General features: G+C 41.4%; 1 protein-coding gene across 3 annotated transcripts; it reads right to left on the bottom strand.

The window, feature by feature from the left end:
* Positions 1-2,375: 2,375 nt before the first annotated feature.
* NEK3 (NIMA related kinase 3) lies at positions 2,376-18,136 on the bottom strand. 3 transcript variants are annotated; one of them, XM_054979943.1, is made up of 15 exons: positions 17,920-18,136; positions 15,821-16,010; positions 14,079-14,166; positions 13,782-13,879; positions 11,499-11,582; positions 10,164-10,231; positions 9,951-10,037; positions 9,277-9,351; positions 8,816-8,870; positions 7,089-7,295; positions 6,761-6,851; positions 5,896-6,036; positions 3,919-4,056; positions 3,320-3,437; positions 2,376-2,683 (listed from the first exon to the last, which is right to left on the bottom strand). In XM_054979943.1, the coding sequence occupies exons 2-15, from the start codon at positions 15,935-15,937 to the stop codon at positions 2,617-2,619; spliced, it is 1,434 nt and encodes a 477-aa protein (XP_054835918.1). In that variant the 5' UTR covers positions 15,938-16,010; positions 17,920-18,136; the 3' UTR covers positions 2,376-2,616. The 3 variants fall into 3 exon arrangements, with proteins under 3 accessions (XP_054835918.1, XP_054835927.1, XP_054835936.1); XM_054979952.1 differs by lacking the exon at positions 9,277-9,351 and having other exon boundaries at positions 15,821-16,007; XM_054979961.1 differs by lacking the exon at positions 9,277-9,351 and having other exon boundaries at positions 3,919-4,053; positions 15,821-16,007.
* Between the last annotated feature and the right edge of the window lie 386 nt (positions 18,137-18,522).

Genomic DNA, 18,522 nt, shown 5'->3' with positions numbered 1-18,522 from the left:
GCAGATGCGTGCACATTTGGGTAACTGCTAACAAAAGCCCTTCATTGACACTTCACGTTGGTCTGCAGTAGAACAGCTGGATCCAAGTCTAGTGGCTCCTTAAAGACCAACAAGATTTTCAGGGTACAAGCTTTTGAGTCAGAGCTCTCTTCTTTCATTATCTGCCACTCTAGCTGATAAACTGATGGTCAGTTTCTTGCATTATCAGGCTAGATCTGGTCCTTATCCCTTGTGAATTTCCATTTTTGTAAATTAAGTTAGATTCTCTGAGTCCAGGCTACAACATACCTTTGGATCATCAACTCCCAATAAAGATGGAGAAGCAATGAAAGATTAAAAATTCAAAGCAATAATGATTGTATGAAGAACCTAACACGCAGCTAAACCTGACAGTGCTTAACTCAATTTTCCCAAGTGACCTATTACACTACTTTTATCAGTTAATAAAATCATGTCAGTGAAGTACTTTGAGCACTCAGAAACATTAAATAAATAGTATTATACTATTCTTCTCTGTATTTAGTAGCTTCCATAGTTCCCATACAAGCCACGTTTCCTACAAAATAAATACCAGAACATATAGAGCACAAATATTATTTTTTCAAGCCCAGTTCAAATGTATAAAATCCCTCCCCCCCTTACAAACACACACCAACAGCACCATCCCTCATCTCATAATACAGTATAGGAAACTATGAAAAACATGGGGGGGCACTGAAAACATATAGAGACAACCGTTTTCAATGTTACTACTCTTGCTTAGTTATAAAAACAACAGAACCCTGGACAGGAGTGTGATTGCTTGTGAAGTCTATTTATTGTAGCCTTTCAGTATGAGCACTGTATAATAAACAATAAAGACAACTCACCCAGGAGCTCAGTGTAAAATAATCACGCCAACTCTAAAGTTACTCTTGGACAAGTCCTTCCCCAACCCACAATTTTTCTTTTTACACAATACTAAATTATTAAAATCAGGGCTGCCAAGACCCCTGAATATGAAAGCAAGGGATGGGAGGGGTTGGGGGGGGGATCTGATGGATAACCCTTACTAGAACCCTTTTAAAAAACAAAAAAGCACTACATAAAAATCAAATCTAATCAGGAGATGCAAGATTTTTATTTTATGAAGCAAGGCTATCTTTACAAAATCCATGACTTCTCACTCATTATTACAAGTGCTAACTTGTTTCTCATAAGTAGTGATAGCCTTGGCTTTTTTTTCCAGATTCAAATTTCACACAATTACATTTTCCCCTATACTTCCCATATTTCGTGGCTCCTTGATCTGATTTGTTGTTTCAGACCTCCTATATTTAACTTTACTACATAGTAAGGCTCCACTCATATGAAGAAGCAGGCTCTAGTCCATGAACACTTGTGCTGGAACAAAATTTTGTTAGTCTTTATGGTGGTGCCACAAGACTGTAGTCTGGCATGAGTAAATGAAAGAGGTGAAGTTTTACCTAAGGAAGATCAAAGTGGTAAGCAAAACTCCACCCGCCTAATTTCTGTATCTCAGGCCAGAGATTTAAAGGTAAGTACAGAATAAGGTCAAAAAAATGTTTGAGAATGCACAATCTCTTACTATTCATTATTTAATTCTGTTTATTGACATGAGCCTTGTGGTTCCTTAAACACTGACAGGTTTTTATTCTAGCACATTGTTTTGTGGATTTAGGCTGCAACAACTTGTTAGTTTTTAGGATACCACAAGCCTCCTGTTTATTTGTGCTCAACAGACTAACACAACTAAACCTCTGGAAATATTTGTTTGAATGATGCTTCAGTGAACCTCCCTCTTACAAGAAATAAAGGATCATAGCCCACATATGCAAAATCTCAGTCAATATAATCAATTAAAAAGATATGGTTTTGACTGCTCTAGCTCTTAACAGCATAACAACCGAATACATTTATGTTTGTTACAACAGTTTAAGAGGCCATAATGCATATCCTGGGGAGAGGGAAGGACCATTTCCTTTGTAATTTATAATGTAACAAGTAAATCAGCTTGTGCTGTGATCAACAACTATGTTTTATGAAGGCTGTATGAACCTTGTTCCATACATACAAGAATAGGTTATGTACATCTGTTGAGCCAGAATAATGAAAGCTTACCACTTTTACACGTTTACATATATGGCTTATAATGGATTTGTTTGAAATCTTAACAGTTCACATGGTATTCATTAATCATACCAGACTGAATTTTGTGTATATGAAAAAATAAAAGAGTGTGACTATATCATAGTTGCAATGCAAAAACTGTAACAATTTTAAAAATTGGAATTCAAATTATGACAATGCTTACCGATCCCTGTCTGTTTTTGTATATTTACTGACATGAATACCAAGAGATAAAAATATATATATACTTTTACTATCTTTATTCAAGAAGAAAATTCACATTCTTCCCCTCCTGAAGAAAAGCCTAGTAGCAGTTCAGTCAGTATACATTTGTTACTCAGCTGAAGAAATTCCATTTGGAATTTCATATATGCATTAGAATGTTTGTATAATAAACTGACTTTCAAACTTTGTCAACATCAAGCTATGAAAATCTAGATTTGGATCACAGTCTTTAGTTCCATTATTCATGTCTTCTTTTGTCTGTCACTCTATATTGATCATCCTTTTCAGTTCAAAAACCCAGTCTGGATCATCTTCTGCTTCAAAGTCCCTGCAAAAATATGTAAAGTTAGATTTTATTACAATTTTTTTCAAAAAAATTAAGAACTAAAGAGATAGAAGAACCTGTGATTTCTCATAATAAACTTCCATGATCTAGTCAGAATCTACAGGAGATACTTCTCTCTTAATTTGATCTGCTAAATTTTAACAATCTAAACATCCTAACAATCTAAACATTTCAGCTGGAATGTGGTGGAACGGAGTTCCGGCACCTCTTGAAAATGGTCACATGGCTGGTGGCCCTGCCCCCTGATCTCCAGACAGAGGGGGGTTTAGATTGCCCTCTGCATCGCTTGGCGGCGCAGAGGGCAATCTAAACTCCCCTCTGTCTGGAGATTAGGGGGCAGGGCCACCAGCCATGTCACCATTTTCTCTGAGGGCAACCCACTGAGTTCCACCACCTCTTTTCCCATAAAAAAAGCCCTGGAAGTTATCATTCAAAGAGGGCATCTGAATCCTCAGACTATGATGAACTCTTCAACATAGCATTTGAATGCCCAAATAAGCATGAAATAAACTATATTAAGTGACTGGTAAGTGATTTTCTGTAAAGAAAATTGAAGAGGAGCATTGAAACCTAAAGAAAATCAAAGAATAATGTTTTCAAACTCTGACTGAAACATACGTGTCTTCCTCATCAGATCTTGATTCAAGTCTCTCAGGATCCTCCAACATAATTTGACCATCTGTTTCATCAGATGCTTGGGTTTCTATAAGTGGTCCTCTCAATAGATCATCTGAGGCTTTTAATATCAGCAAAATAAAAACAGTCAGTTGCCCAGTCCCTAAAGACTCACAATGCAGTCCTCTTCCTCTGCAGTTACTCAAGCCTAAACTCACTGATTTCAAATGGGCTTAGACTGGAGTAACTTGGGATAGGGTTGCACTGTAAGCGATTCAGCATTTTTAGGCCGTCTTTCCACCCAACTTAGGGCCCCAAGGGGACAAACAATAAAACGTTAAACAACTTAAAAACACATATAGACCAAATAAATAAGAAAGAGGGTCAATGGGAATCCACAAGGGAATGCCAAACAAAACAGAGAAGTCCCCACCTGCTGGTGGAAGACAATAATGAAAGACAAATCTCCTTGAGAAGGGAACTCCATAATTTTGGTGCCATGATCAAGAAGGCCCTTTCTCAGGTTGCCACCCTTCTAGCCTCACAAACGGCAGCAGGCACTCATATCTTGAGTGGCAGGCCACTGCTGTAGTGTGATTTACCTGCTTTGTAGATGGTGTACGTTTTAAAAGCTAAACTGATATCAGCATTGTGGAGAATATTCATTACAGTTTCAGGAGGTTCCTTGGTCCACCGCTTACGTGTGATATTTTCATCGTATTTTCTCACATGACCTCCTGCTTCAATGAACAGTAAACATTAAAAAATGGTAACCCACATAAATTTCACTATAAATTATTTAGAGAAAATAGAGAAGAATAGAAGCGATAGTCTGTATCAATGACAAAAATGAGTGCTTTTTAATGTGCATGTGTCACCAATCCCCAGATCCGTATGGGTAGGGTTTTCAAGAAATGTGCTTTTGGGGGTAAGAGACCCTTGTACCTCACAGTATACCACTGCCACCCATTTCCTTTAACTCACCCTATGCTCAGATTTCGAGAAAACTATCCAGCCCTACTGGGTGTTAACCAAGAATTCAGCCCTACAGGGTAGATTACTTGCTTGCTGAGACCCAAAACAGACGTGATGAGTTACCTCAATTCAACCTGGGTTTCCTTGCTTCAAGGTTTGACGGGAAGTGTAGGCGTCCTTGCAGGTGCATCGCTGCATTTCTCCTTCCCCTGCTTGCGTGGCCTGGAGCTACATAGCCGCACGTGCTCTGCCTCCCCCCCGCCGTCGCACTGAGCGTCACTTCATCTCCCCCCACTCCCTCATCTGGCCCAGTCCCCGCAGTTCTGGGCTGCGCGGCTTCTGGTGGAGGCTGGGCGAGTTAGGGGGAGATGCAGCATGCTCCGGGAGCCTTTCCTCCTGCTCTCCCGGTGCAGCCCGGTGTCGCTCTGTGGGGGCTGGGCCAGGCGAGGGGAGGGAGATGAAGTGACGCTCAGTGCGACGGGGGGGGGGGAGGCAGAGCACGTGTGGCTATGTAGCTCCGGGCCACGCAAGCAGGGGAAAGAGAAATGCAGCGATGCACCTGCAAGGACGCCTACACTTCCCGTCAAACCTTGAGGCAAGGAAACTCAGGTTGAATTGAGGTAACTCGTCACGTCTGTTTTGGCTCTGAGTTCCACTAAAACAGTTAAGTGGTAGCTGAGCCAATAGGTGCTGGATTTAAATCAAAACCCCAAAGCCAATAATGCCAATGACAAAGATTAATTGTGCAAAAACATTACATATATAGAAAGTGTGCAAAGACAGGATAATGAAACAATAAAGACTACTTAACTAAAATCTCTAAATTACTTAGCAGGATACTCTACCCAATAAACCAGACGTTAATTTGCCAAGTAGAGTCCGAACAGAACACCAAGGGCTAGCTTTCCAGTCTAGTCCAAGAATGAAATGGCCGAAGGCCAGCAACCACATCCAACTGCTAGTCCAAGAGCAAAAAATTAACTTAGAAACTCCATTTTTTATCCCATATTGGCCAGCAACATGAAGCAACTTTAAGAACCAATCAGGGCCTTGCTAAGATATGTGAAATGGCTCTCTGCAGCAGTTATGCACACCCATCACAGCAATTATCTCCAGCCTGTGCTCTGATAACAATGAGATGGATTGCAGGGGAAGAACCTCTCCCTCTCTGGCTCTCAACACTCCCATGATCTCGCTTGCACCTGGGTTCCGCAAAACATGTCCAGGCTTATTTCCCTGGAAATGGCTTGACTCTGAGTTTCTCCAAGTTTCCCAGAATTTTCCTTTGCAACCTAACCAGGCAGATTTGCCTGAACGTAAGTTTGGCCAAGAAACAGGCAGAAGACAGAATAATATTGCCAAAAGAAACTTAATTTCTAATGTACCACAGCATACCAAGCTAAGAAATGTACTGGAAGATTGAAATATTCATTTCCTGGTTGGTCCGTGTTTCCATTTCAAATATTCTAATATGTTGAATATTGTGATCCAAGCTTTATATCTGGGGAGTTCAGAAGTAATAATCTAGATGAATTCCCTTCTTTAAAAGCCACAATGATTTCTAATGGTACATAACCTTATAAAGATATCAAATCTTATCTTACTTCTGTCCTCTTTGGTTGTAACACTGGAAGAAAGTAGAGGTGCCTTGTCCAAAATGTTGACCACATCACTGGATCTTCCTGTTTCCCATTTTCGCCTGTGGTGGCCTGGTATTGCAGCCTCTGGGGGGACTTCATACTTCCCTAATTAATTTTTTCTTCAATTAGTTACAACAGATATTTAACAGGGGATTCCAGCTATGGTATTATTGTATAATCCAGGGGTCCCCAGTATGGTGCCCACAGGTGCCATTCTGCCTGTTGACATATTCTCCAGCACCCACCAAGTTGTTTTAAAAAGGGAGCAGGGCCGGGTGGGGCTTTTGCCCCTAGCAAGGCTTCTGATTTGCCACTGGAGACCTGATTGGTTATGCAGATTAAAAGGAATCTGTTAATGTTAAAGAGTTACTATGGGAGTTATGCATAACCTTGCTCCCTGACCTTTTATGGCTGGCTCTGCCTCCTTTATCAGCTATTTTGTGGTTACGCCCAGCATTCTGTGTCAGGATTCCAAAGCTGCCCATAGGCTCAAAAAGGTTGGGGACCTCAGTATAATCTGATCCCAAGTTAAAGATACATTTGATGTGGAATCTTTTCAACACTATGGACACTTTCCTGGGAGTAAGTCCTAGTGAATAACATGGAACATGCTTCTGAGCAGACTTGCTTAGGCTTGCTCCCTCAATTATTTTCAAATTAACGTATGGGCCTTATTCCTGGTAATATCCTGTGCCTTTAGTGACAGGATGCCTCAAAAAAAAATTCAGAACAGCAACTCACAGATCACCTGCACTGATGTAAGCCACTATGATCACATCAGAATGAGGCCCAGCCCTTTAGAATTCCACATACATTATTATATCTATACCTGTTTTCTCCAATCCCATTTCATGGAATCCCTTGGAAACGAGCTCTGGTTCTGAACAGCTAGTCTTGCATCTTGCATATCTTCCTTCCTCCTTGAAAATGTTTAAGGACAATATTAATTTGAGTCTAACAGAATTCAACAACAATTATTTTTGTTTTGCTATCTTGTAATTAGTAAACACTTTTTAAATTAAACTTGTAAACACTTTTTTGATTTGATTTGGAATCTTTGCAACACTAAAGCTGCAATCCTGTAGAAACTTGAGGAGAGAGAGAGAGAGAGAGAGAGAGAGAGAAGCATGTTCAGTTTTCTAGAGACGAGAACATACCAATACATCTGCTGAATCAAAATTTCTGATAATCTTCGCCAAACAGTTTCTAGTAAGAATTGTGCTAGCTGATGGACGGTTCCTGGGATTCTTCTTAAACATTTGTTTTATCAAATACTGAAGTTCATAACTGTAGTGGGATGGAAGTGGACTGTAATATCCTTTACAGATCTTAAGGATAAGATGTTTCCAACTATTGGCCTGAAACTACATTAAACAAATATGAGAAGAAAGCAAGTGGCTTAATAAAAGAATTTATAAAGCGTCTAAAAAAATTTAGGCACTTCAGAAAAATAGTTTTTGTATAAAAGACTGTTAATGATCAAACAGCATGTTACTGAAATATTCTAGAAGTCTGCAAGAATATCTTACTTCATCTATGTTGCAACTTGCGATATTGCTTTTTGCTTTTTTAAAAAACAGAGTGGCTGAAAATTGATCTCCCTCCATTAATTACCTACAATATGTAAGCAATGGTGGGGGAATTAAGGAGCATCCACTTCAGGGGCTAGCATCTGGAGAAAATGTCCCCCTTTCCAAATGAATACATCAGCCCTTATCTCCTGTCATGTTTGCCTTTCTTGTATATTGTAAATAGTCCTTATCCAATTGACAACAGAGTAGTCCTAAGCAGAGTTAACTCCTTCTAAATCCACTGCAGTCAATGGGCTTAAAACGGTGTAACTCAGTGTAGGATTAACAGGTGATGTTATTTATTTCCATGCCATGAAAAACTTCAGCTGCCCATTTTCACACATTGGGCCTCTGTTAAAGGGGCAGGGCACTTTTCTCCAGGCCTGTTGGCAACCCAGAAAGTCTCCTGCAATTGGATCATCCTCTGCTTTCACCAGCTGGAGAAGATAACATTTCTATCTTTTTCTGTGTTCTCTATTAATTTAACCAGGGCTTTTTTTTCTGGGAAAAGAGGTGGTGGAACACAGTGGGTTGCCCTCGGAGAAAATGGTCACATGGCTGGCGGCCCCGCCCTCTGATCTCCAGACAGAGGGGAGTTTGGTTGCCCTCTGCACCGCTTGGTGGCGCGGAGGGCAATCTACACTCCCCTCTGTCTGGAGATCAGGAGGCGGGGCCACCAGCCATGTGACCATTTTCAAGAGGTTCCGGAACTCCATTCCACTGCGTTCCAGCTGAAAAAAAGCCCTGAATTTAACCATATTTGTCTGTGTTAGGGTATTTTTTTGTAAGATACTTTGGGCTCCACTGGGGAGAAAAGCAGGATAAGATTGCCAAAATAAATTGCACTGATACTTACATCAGTTAGTGTGGTTTAGTGGTTAGAGGGTCAGACTAGGATCAGAGAGACCCAAGTTTGAATCTCCATTCTGCCACACACAGTCACTGGCTGACCTTGGGTCAGTCACACACTCTTTCTCAACCTAACCTACCTCACAAGGTTGTTGTGAGGATAAATTGCTCTGAGTTCCCACTGGAGATAAAAGCGGGATATAAATATCTAAATAAATAAATAAGCCCACTAATTTATTTGCAAAGATTAAATAAGGATCAATTTCTACAGTGTTGTTATTATTTTTCAAGTTTCACATTAATATATATAAATAAATGAACAGAAATGGCTGTAGTATATGTTTTTACATATACTGATATGAGTGTCAGGAAGCTAAATGTGGGCCTGTGAGAATGAAACTGTAACATGAAATCTGTTTCTGAATCAATTCCTGAAAGTAATACGTATTAATCACAGTGCTTACCGGATGCTTAAGAGTACACAGCTCATACAAAATGCATCCCAGAGACCAGATATCGCTGAAAAGACAGGTTTGAAAAGCCAATTATTTAAGGCCATGATTTAGTGTTACGTTTACCACCAATGAAATACCTTGTGATTGCACAGAGATAAGTGGGTGGTAATAAAAAATAAGCCATAAAGTAAAGGTTTACCTACAGGTATGCTGAAATTTGGCATAGTAGCAGCCAAATAAAACAGCTGGATGGGTTACATGACCTGCACATAACAATTTAGGGTGGCCATCTGGCATCCTAGATATACGTTACTTATGCACTGTAGTGTGGGGAAATCCTACCCCAGACTAAGTGGTCTCACTTTCCCTCCTCAGCATAGCTATGGAGACTAGTGATAAGAATTGCAACCTGTGTGGACTGGAGCATAATACAGCAATATATAAGAGACTGGGGGAAACTAGACACTGACCTTATTACTCTCTTCATCCCACCTGCTAAAATCTCACTACTCATCTGTACAAAGCTGGCTGCCATAAGGGGTACCCTATGAGGCAAGGTATGTGATTAAACATGCATTCTGGCAAATCCCTTGATACCATCAGCTTTCTGCTATAGGATCAGGAGATCACATATGGGCTTGGAACCACCAGAAAACTTCCATGTGTGCTAGAGGGCTGCAATTTTCACCAGTTCCAGCTTACCACAGCGGATCTCCAACTCCCCCCCCCCCCGTTGTTCCTGTTGGTTCCCTCATCTCCGCTCTTTGCGCTGCAGCAGGAGGGGGAAGGTCACACTCCATGGACAGAAATCCCTTCTATCTCCAGAAACCTTTCAGCGCATTCAAACCGTGGAACAGTTTCTTTGTGCAGACTCGATGCACTGGATCAGGGCGATTGCCTGCATAAGCCTCCAGAGTTCCTCTCACCACACATTCATATAGCCCTTCACTTGCCTAGGTTTTTCCGTCTGCTACCAAGCTATTCTCTATCACAAGTACCAAATTCCGCACAAATCAATCTTGGGTTCAAAAGAAAGACTGGGTACTGAGTAATTCTATCCAGAATATATACATAGGGTGATTTGCTAGTGCTGCCCCATACTAAGGAAAACCTTCTTTCATTCAGACTCTCATTAACTCCTTACCTTTTATTGTTGTAAGGCGTGTTTTCCCATATCTCTGGAGGCACGTAATAAGGGGTTCCCACATAGGAACAAGCATAGGCCTTTGGGCTGTTCCAAAAAAACAAGCAAAAACGATGTGAGCAAACGACGGCCAACGTTTCTATATCAGCTAGCAAGTCGTTTTTAAAAGTACAACAGCACAGAGCACCCAATCCAAACATGATATTTACGTGCCTGGTAAGAAGAAGTGCAGATCCAAAATCTCCCAGTTTCACTTTTCCATCTTTTGTGAGAAGTATATTCTGTATTACAAAATAGGAAGAAGAGCTCATATATTTACATACACATGAAGCAGTTTATCAAACCCTATCAACCCCCATGTTAATGTCCTCACTTTACAAATCACCACTCGATTAAAATTTGCTTTATTGGCTGGCAACACTGTCCCATGGTGCAATTAAAGCTGGCTGTCAGTATACTGGAGACTACACCAGTGTAAAGACTAGTTAGGATCTAATGCAGTCAAAATCATCAGAAAAAAAGGAGCTAAAATAGCAATAACGATAGCCACTCTCACAGACCCTGACAACTATGCTGTTTATCCACTAATAACAGTATCAGTGTCATAGTTAGCATGGCTTAGTGGATTAGTGACTAGGATCCTTGAGACCCGAGTTCAAATTCCCCCTTCTACCATGGAAGTTTACTGGGTGGCATTGGGCCAGTCATAATTAGGCTGAGATAATAAGCCTAACCCACCTCACTGAGTTGTTGTAAGGAAAAGGAGGCAGGGAGGACAATGCTTTAAGATGTTTCGTGTCGTCATTGGGAAGAAAAGTAGGATATAAACAAACAAACAAACAAGTAAATAAATGCAAATGCTTATTATTTGTTTGTTTGTTTGTTTCAAATTTGTATTCCGCCCTCCCTGTGAGCAGGCTCAGGGCAGATAACAACATATTAAAAATACAATTAAAAATTCATGTTCATTAAAAACAACACATTTAAAACAGGATGGTGGACAGCCTTCACAGGGAGGGTTAAGATTTATACACCCCTTTTTCCAGGCCGGCGGAGGCCCAGCCTCCGCCATATGCCTGGTGGAACAACTCTGTCTTGCAGGCCCGGCAAAAAGATGATAGGTCATGCCAGGCCCTGATTTCAGCAGACAGAGTGTTCCACCAGGTGGGTGCCAGGACTGAAAAGGCCCTGGCTCTAGTCGAGGTTAGGCGGGCCTCCTTGGGGCCAGGGACCACCAACAGCTTTGTCCCCTGATCAGAGTGTCCTCTGGGGAATATATAGGGAGAGACGGTCCCGTACATATTAGCACGGAGGCACTTATCAGTACTCAGCAACAGCATGAACCCTAAGCTGGTATCATTTAATTCGGCCCACACACTTTCATACGCAACACACCCATTTGACTGTGGGCTCTCTTGAGATCAGTAGCATAGGCCATGTTTTGAAGAAGGATGTACTTTACAAAGGAGCAGGCCTTAGGTTTTCATTTTTTTTCTCTAAGTAGGAGAGGAAGGGTAGCAGTTATAGTTGTTAGGAGATTTTAGTCACCTTGGACTTGATGTCTCTGTGTAATACACGCTTGTCATGAATATACTTCACACCCAGGCATATCTGTGCAAACCAATTGAGTATCTGAAAGGGAAAAAAGCATCATGCATAGATTTGTGCTGTGCAGATAAAATTAGGAAAAAGGTAAAGAGATGACAAATATCCTAACAATGACTACACATGTCAAGCAGTATCAAGTAATAAAGTGTGAAGTCAGATTATCGATATGGTTGTTTATTACCTTTCTATACTGGAGAACAATTAACTGGTTCCAAACTCCACTTCAAGCAGATATTTGATGTGGTGGCATTTACCTGACCTACATAATTAACTTCTGCTCTTGCAAGAGTAGATGGTGATTTCCACCAATTCCTCCTCTCCACTGCATACTCCTGTACCCCAAGTCAAGCTATTCTCAAGGGTCCTCCACCTGTAACTCTCAGCAAAAGCTTTTTAAGATGTAGGGGAAGCCAGCAAAGACCCATTCCATGAGCAGATCTGTTTGTGGTTCACTGGAATGTTCTACAACTATCTGGATTCGTATTTTGAAGTGTACATATTCACTTCTCATATGGTATATGCTTGTATGGTATAGACCAGTGATGACCAACCTCTTTAGCAAGCATGAACAAATCAAGTCCAAGATACAAGAGAATGGCTTTTCAGTGCATGCTACAGTCTATTTACATCCCTCTGTCCCCTGATGTAGTTTTGAGCGAGGTGCAAGCAGAACTCTTAAACCTGACTCTACATCAATATTTTCCATATCAATGATACTTGGAGAATAGGGGAAGGAGGAAGTTGGTGGGGTGCTATCAGTGGAACACTGGACCGTCCCACCTTTAATAATGTAACACTATTACACTACTGAATGCCCATGCAGCACTGATTTCCCTCATCTCATCTGGGCAGTGACATCATTCCAAGCATGGATGTAATGATGTTGCTCTTGTTACCGGTGCACATGGATCCCAGAAACACTACCATCATCTAAAAAGCACAGATCCATCCCTTCTCCTTTACAGACTGGACAAAGGTGAGGCTGAGACTCCAGAAGGCAATCTTCAGGGACCCTTCTTTGGCTGCCCTTGTCACCTGAGGCTAGAAGAGCGGCAACCCAAGAAAAGGCATTCTTGGTTGTGGCAACAAAATATGGAATTCCCTCCCTAGTGAGATTTGTCTTTCTCCCTCGATCATTGTTGTCTACCAACGGGTGAAGACTTACCTGTTTCATTTGGCATTCTCGCACTGACCCTCCTTCCTGATCACATTTGTCTGTTGTTGTTTTTAATTGTTTTTATAGTATGTACTTTAAAACACGTTTTAATGGTTTCCTGTGTTTGCTGCCTTGGGGACTCAAAGTTAGTTGGAAAGGCAGCTTAAAAATGTTTTAAATAAATATTAAGTGGAGCATTTTGCAGCTGTATGTAGAACGCCAATCTCTACTGTCCTGGGAACTGACCAAGAAAATATGCAACTCCATCACTAACAGTGAAATGTGCTTCTGATTTCAGTGTGGGGAAAACAGCAACAACATGACTCTCCTGCTCTGCTAGTTTGAGAAATACTTATCTATTTCATATGAAAATGTTCACTGAACTATGTGAGCACTTAGGACTGAATCGTTAAATATGGCACACCCCAGCACTGAGAACACTTAGGGCATTGGAACTGCATTCACACTGGCAGAGGTGGAGAGTTTTGACCAATTTTCCTCTCCATTATTGATCCCTACTTCAGACTAACTCCATACTATTCATGAGGGGTCCCTGGCCTCAGGATCAGAATTTTGATGGGCTCACTGAGCCACAGTGGGTAGGGGGAAGCAGGGAAGAGCCGTTCCACAAGCTTTGTTCCATTAATAATACAAGAATAATTCGCAGAGAGAGTTGTGAACAATAAAACCCTAAGCAGAGTCACTCCAGTATAAGCCCTGCTTAGGATTTCACTGTTATTCAAAGCAAGATTGATTTTGTTAAAGGATGTGAAAGGAGCCTACAAAGACTGCCATTTGCTATAGGTTTAAATTAATGTCTTAAGATCGGAGTTACTCCATTACATAACTATCCATTACATAACTATCATCTCTCACAATATGGTTGCCCTGTCATGTAGCAACAATAAGAAGAAATAAAACACTGCCCTAGTTTAGGGAGAAAGCACTCCTGCTTAGAACATGCTAGGGTTAACATCCCACAAATTTTAAAACTCACTTATGTGTTTTAATTAAGGCAAAATTTAAAAACCTACAATTCCCAGTTAGGGCTAGCGTTCTGTTCTTACCACATCTTCTGGAAACAACTTTCCTTTTCGAAGTTTAATCTTTTGCAGAAGATCTCCATCATCACAATATTCCATCACTATGTACAGGTGTCCAACAGCTAATTTCAGAGAATTGAAGACACATTACTAGCAGTATTAGTGTGCAAAATGTACAACTGTTATTTTTATTTATACAGCATGTACAACTGTTATTTTTATTTATACAGCATCAATAGTATATCAGATCGAGACACAGATATAAAAGAAATCCAATTCTACAAGTGAAGTAAAGAATATTTTTTAAATGTGTGTATTTACCTTCAAATGATTCCATGTAAGTGACGATATTGGGGTGTTTCATTTTAGCCAACAGAATAGATTCATTCCAAGATTTCTGTGTATCCGACTGCAAACACGTTGTTAGTAAGAAAAATTGTATCACATCAGCATCGATAAACTTTTAAATATACTACAGGATATCTTAAATATACTTACTAGATTGTGTAAAGCGTGGGACTAATCAGTAATAAAAACAATTTAAACAATAAAAATTTGAGAACACAATTTAAAAGTATATTCTAGTTAAGCCACAAACAAGCTAAAAGACAAAATAGAAACATAATTTATTCCAGCTACACAAAGGCTTTCCAAAATGGAAATATCTTTCCTGATCTCTGCAGAATAATGTTCCTTATAAACTTATTTTTAAAAATGATATCCCAACTCTCAGCATAAGTTTCCAAGGTGGCTGATCATGACAGCCAGTGTGGTGTAGAGGTTAAGAGTGTCAAACTAGGATCTGGGAAACCCAGGTTCAAATCCCAACTCTGCCATAGAAACTTGCTGGGTGACCTTGGGCCAGTCACACACTCTCAGTCTCACAGGGTTGTTGGTTGCACGAATAAAATGGGGAGAAAGGCGAGATATAAAAGAAGTCAATAATCAAATAAACATATGACAAATAGATTTTGGTAGAAAATGCCATCAGGTCACAGCTGACTTATGACGACCCCGTAGGATTTTCAAAGCAGAGACAAACAGAGATAAGCCTGGACCATCCAGGTCAGGGTGACAAGTAGATACAGATTACTATATACATAGATTTTTAGAGAACTATAAAGATGTATTTCTCAAGACAGTTCTCTTGGCTATGTCCTTGATCCAGCTAAATAAGGCCTGGCCTAAACAGGCAGTGGAATGAGGTGGTAGAATTCAAGACCACAGGTGGGAAAACCCACATTCCCCAAGTAACACTCTGAGCAGAACCACAAGTGACAAAAGGCACAGATTGGACACTTGTCTGCTTCCCTCAAGTTTTGATGGGAAATGTAGGCAGCTGGGCGGAATGTTGGACAAGTGACAGTTGAAAAGTCCATTGGACAGCAGTCGGAGAGCCAAGCTGCAAGACCGGGACGCCTACATTTCCCATCAAAACTTGAGGGAAGCAGACAAGTGTCCAATCTGTGCCTTTTGTCACTTGTGGTTCTGCTCATTGTGTGACTAAAAGTTATCACATCCGGGAGATTCTAGCTTCTCTCTTCTAATGTGATGCTGGTTTTCCACTTACAAGGATTTATTCGTGTACGTTGAATCATGCAATCTCTCACCCACAGACCATTTGCCAACTTAGCACTCTGCTGCCTCATTACCACATTCTGCCACATGCCTAAACCAGGTCTAAGCCCTACTCAATCCAGTGGCATACATTCACTGCAACTAATTTAAGTCTTACTGATTTCAATGAGATTTGAAGGTAAATTCTATCCACGTTTGTCCCAGCTAGTGCAATGGGAGATACTTGCAAGTAAGAGTACATAGAACTGCAGTCTTTGTCTTATGTTAAATACCGTTTTGCTTCTGAGAAGTTGTTAGATCATTGGTTCTCCCTGCTTCCACTGGGAGGTAAGGAATTTCCACAACAGCATGTTAGCTGGTTTGGAGGATGCACCCAATTAGATTTCCCTTGGGATGGTTTGTTGTAATGGGTCTTAGCACTTGCTGAGGGAGAAATGTCATAGCATCTCATATGTTGGCACTGCATTAAGTCAATAAATAATCACCTTGGGAAGTCTTATTTCCTTCATTGCATATTTCTGGCTTTTGTTCCTATGGTGGACCAAAAGGACTCTCCCAAATGATCCTTCTCCAAGTACTGTTAGGACAGCATACTCATCCATAGTTAACAAATTGCCTGAATCTTTTCAAGTGATGCTCAATCACGGTTGGCTGATTTCTCCACCCAGATCTCTGCTTGAAAGTAGCAAAATGACACACACACACACACAAAATTGTATGATTTCATATGGGACCAAGCAACCCCCCTCCCATGCACCCAGTCCTGATTCCCTGCCTATATCCAACTTTTATGTTAAAACCTTTATGTATAGGATGTCATGTACAATGGTTAAAATATTTAGACAAACCAGAGTTTGGACACAAGTGCTGTTAATTGCTGGGCAAGTGTGTTCTGCCATGCTTGCTGAGAAATATGTGAAAGAGAAATTTCTTTTGGGAGCTCTCATTCCCACTAGACAGGTACCAATTCTTTCCTCCTTTGAATAGTATGCAAATTGCACGAGTGTTTAAAGTTGTCTAGAGAAATTGCCTCCTCTGACTCCAAGTGGCACTGTCTCAGGGCCAAGCTAGAAGTGACGAATTACACTTGAATAGCAAGTGAAGAGACTCACATATGTGATCGAGTGGAGCGCAAGTGAACAGGGAGGAATACAAGTGAGTTTGTTCACTTGCCATTCCAGTGTAATTCGTCACTTCTAGCTTGGCCCTCATTCTCAGTTTTCTAATCTTAGTCTTCTCGCATTGTTTATTGGATATCTTGCGCTGTTGGAATGTATTGTTTATATCTCATGATTCATCGGTCCCTTTTCTCTGTAGCGGAGGTATCTTTTAGAAATCACAGTTGTGTTCATGGATTCATAGCCCAGAAAAAGCTTTAATGTTTAAAAGCACATTCTGTAAAATGAAACTGGCACACTCATCATCCGCTTGGTACCAGTTTTGCATTGCGCCACCTCACCAGTCCCTCACAGGGTTGCAGACCTTTAAAAATGACACCTGTGAGCTGTAAAAAAACAGCTCTCAAAACACATCTATGTTGGATTAAAGGACATTAGATTTTATGAAAGTGGTAGAGGCAAGCGCATGCATGTGGAAGCACACACCTCAGCTTACATCCCTGCCAACTGTAGGCACACTGCACTTCTCACTACATGCAGGATGTATGCACACCAGCTTTAAGTGAGTCAGCCTGAAACGGTCGATGTCCACAAGATATCTGTCCACTGCTATCTGTGGGCTGCCACAATCACAGCTTGCAGTAAGTAAGGTGGGTAGCCGTGCTGGTCTGCGCTAGGCAGGATTTGAGTCTATTTGCATTTTAGAAACCAACAAGATTCTTAGAGTGTAAGCTTTCGAGAGTCAAAGCTCCCTTCTTCAGATATAGAGAGAAATGGAGATCTGTATCTGAAGAAGGGAGTGTTGACTCTCGAAAGCTTATACCAGAGCCTCTGAGAGGAATTTTATGAGCCGGTGCAGAAAAATTTCAGGGCCCCTTTCCTGCTCCATTAGCCATCGTTTTTTATCCATAACGGTTTTAAGCATAAGTTCAAAAAAGGTTAAAAAAATAGGCTTTGCATTTACTTAAAAATGAGCTGTCCTTGCCTTTTTTGGGGTGAAAAATTTCTAATGACAGCATCAAAATTAATTGTTCGGCAATGTTTGATTCAATACTCAGCCTGGCCAAATCCACAAGATGTTCTTGAGACCTTGTAGGCCAGCAACGTAAGATATAAATGCTAGTCTTCATATGTAAACATTTTATGGGACTGCAGGAAATTCTTGGGCCCCCTCTGGGCCCTGGTGCAATGCACCTGCTGACCCCCCCCCCCTCATAGGTCCTGGCTTATACCCTGACAATTTTGGTCTCTAAGGCGCCACTGGACTCAAACCAGCCTTCATAGAGGTTCCCTTTAATAGAGGCAGGCGAACCACCTCCACCCCCGCGCCCTGCTAGGCGCCACTTGTGGAAATGGCTGTGCTTCTCTTTGTGCCTGGACTGGGGGCGAGGGCAGGCCGGTCGCCGGGCTGCAGCGCTTCTCTCCCGGCACCTTCGTTTCGCTGCCAGGATTTTACCTTCACCTACCCGAGCTCTGCAAGCATTGGGCTCCCTCCAGTTCCTCAGCTCCGCCCAGCTAGGCAGCCGCGACAATGGAGAAAGGCGGGATAAGGGAGCGCGTCCTTTTTTGTTCCCTCCAAAAGGGCGTCTGTGAGGCTAAAGGGAGGCCCTCGGCTTTTCCCCCTCCCCTTGCAGGAGGAAAGGACCGCGGCCCTAGGAGGCCTGCCGAGGTTGGGGTCCGTGTTTTCCAGCGGGAATAGCCGCCTAGTCAACGCTTTCAGGAAGGACCGACTTGGTGGAGCCGCGCCCACAGCCATGGCCAATGGCAATAATTCGTCGGTTGAAGACTAACACAATTTTTATTCTTTAGTTTTTTGTGGATGAGTCCACTTCTTCGGGTGCAATGTAGTAGACTTTTACTAGTCAGTATGAAAAACAAACAAAATTGCTTTTAAAAAATCCTTGCATAAAATGGCTCTCTAAGGAGGTATGACTCATTGCATCTTAAAGCAGGCTCTAGTTTCTTAAAGGCCATTGTAGCACATAGTGGTTAGACTCAAGACTTCGAGGTTTGAGAGATCTGAGTTCAAATCCCCCACTCTAGTTAAGCCGCTTTGGCGAGCTTGGGTC

The sequence above is a fragment of the Eublepharis macularius genome, chromosome 1 (assembly GCF_028583425.1).
Source record: "Eublepharis macularius isolate TG4126 chromosome 1, MPM_Emac_v1.0, whole genome shotgun sequence".
In the NCBI taxonomy this organism is placed as follows: domain Eukaryota; kingdom Metazoa; phylum Chordata; class Lepidosauria; order Squamata; family Eublepharidae; genus Eublepharis; species Eublepharis macularius.
Note: the sequence above shows the minus strand (reverse complement) of the source record. Positions and strands in the feature narration are given on the sequence as shown.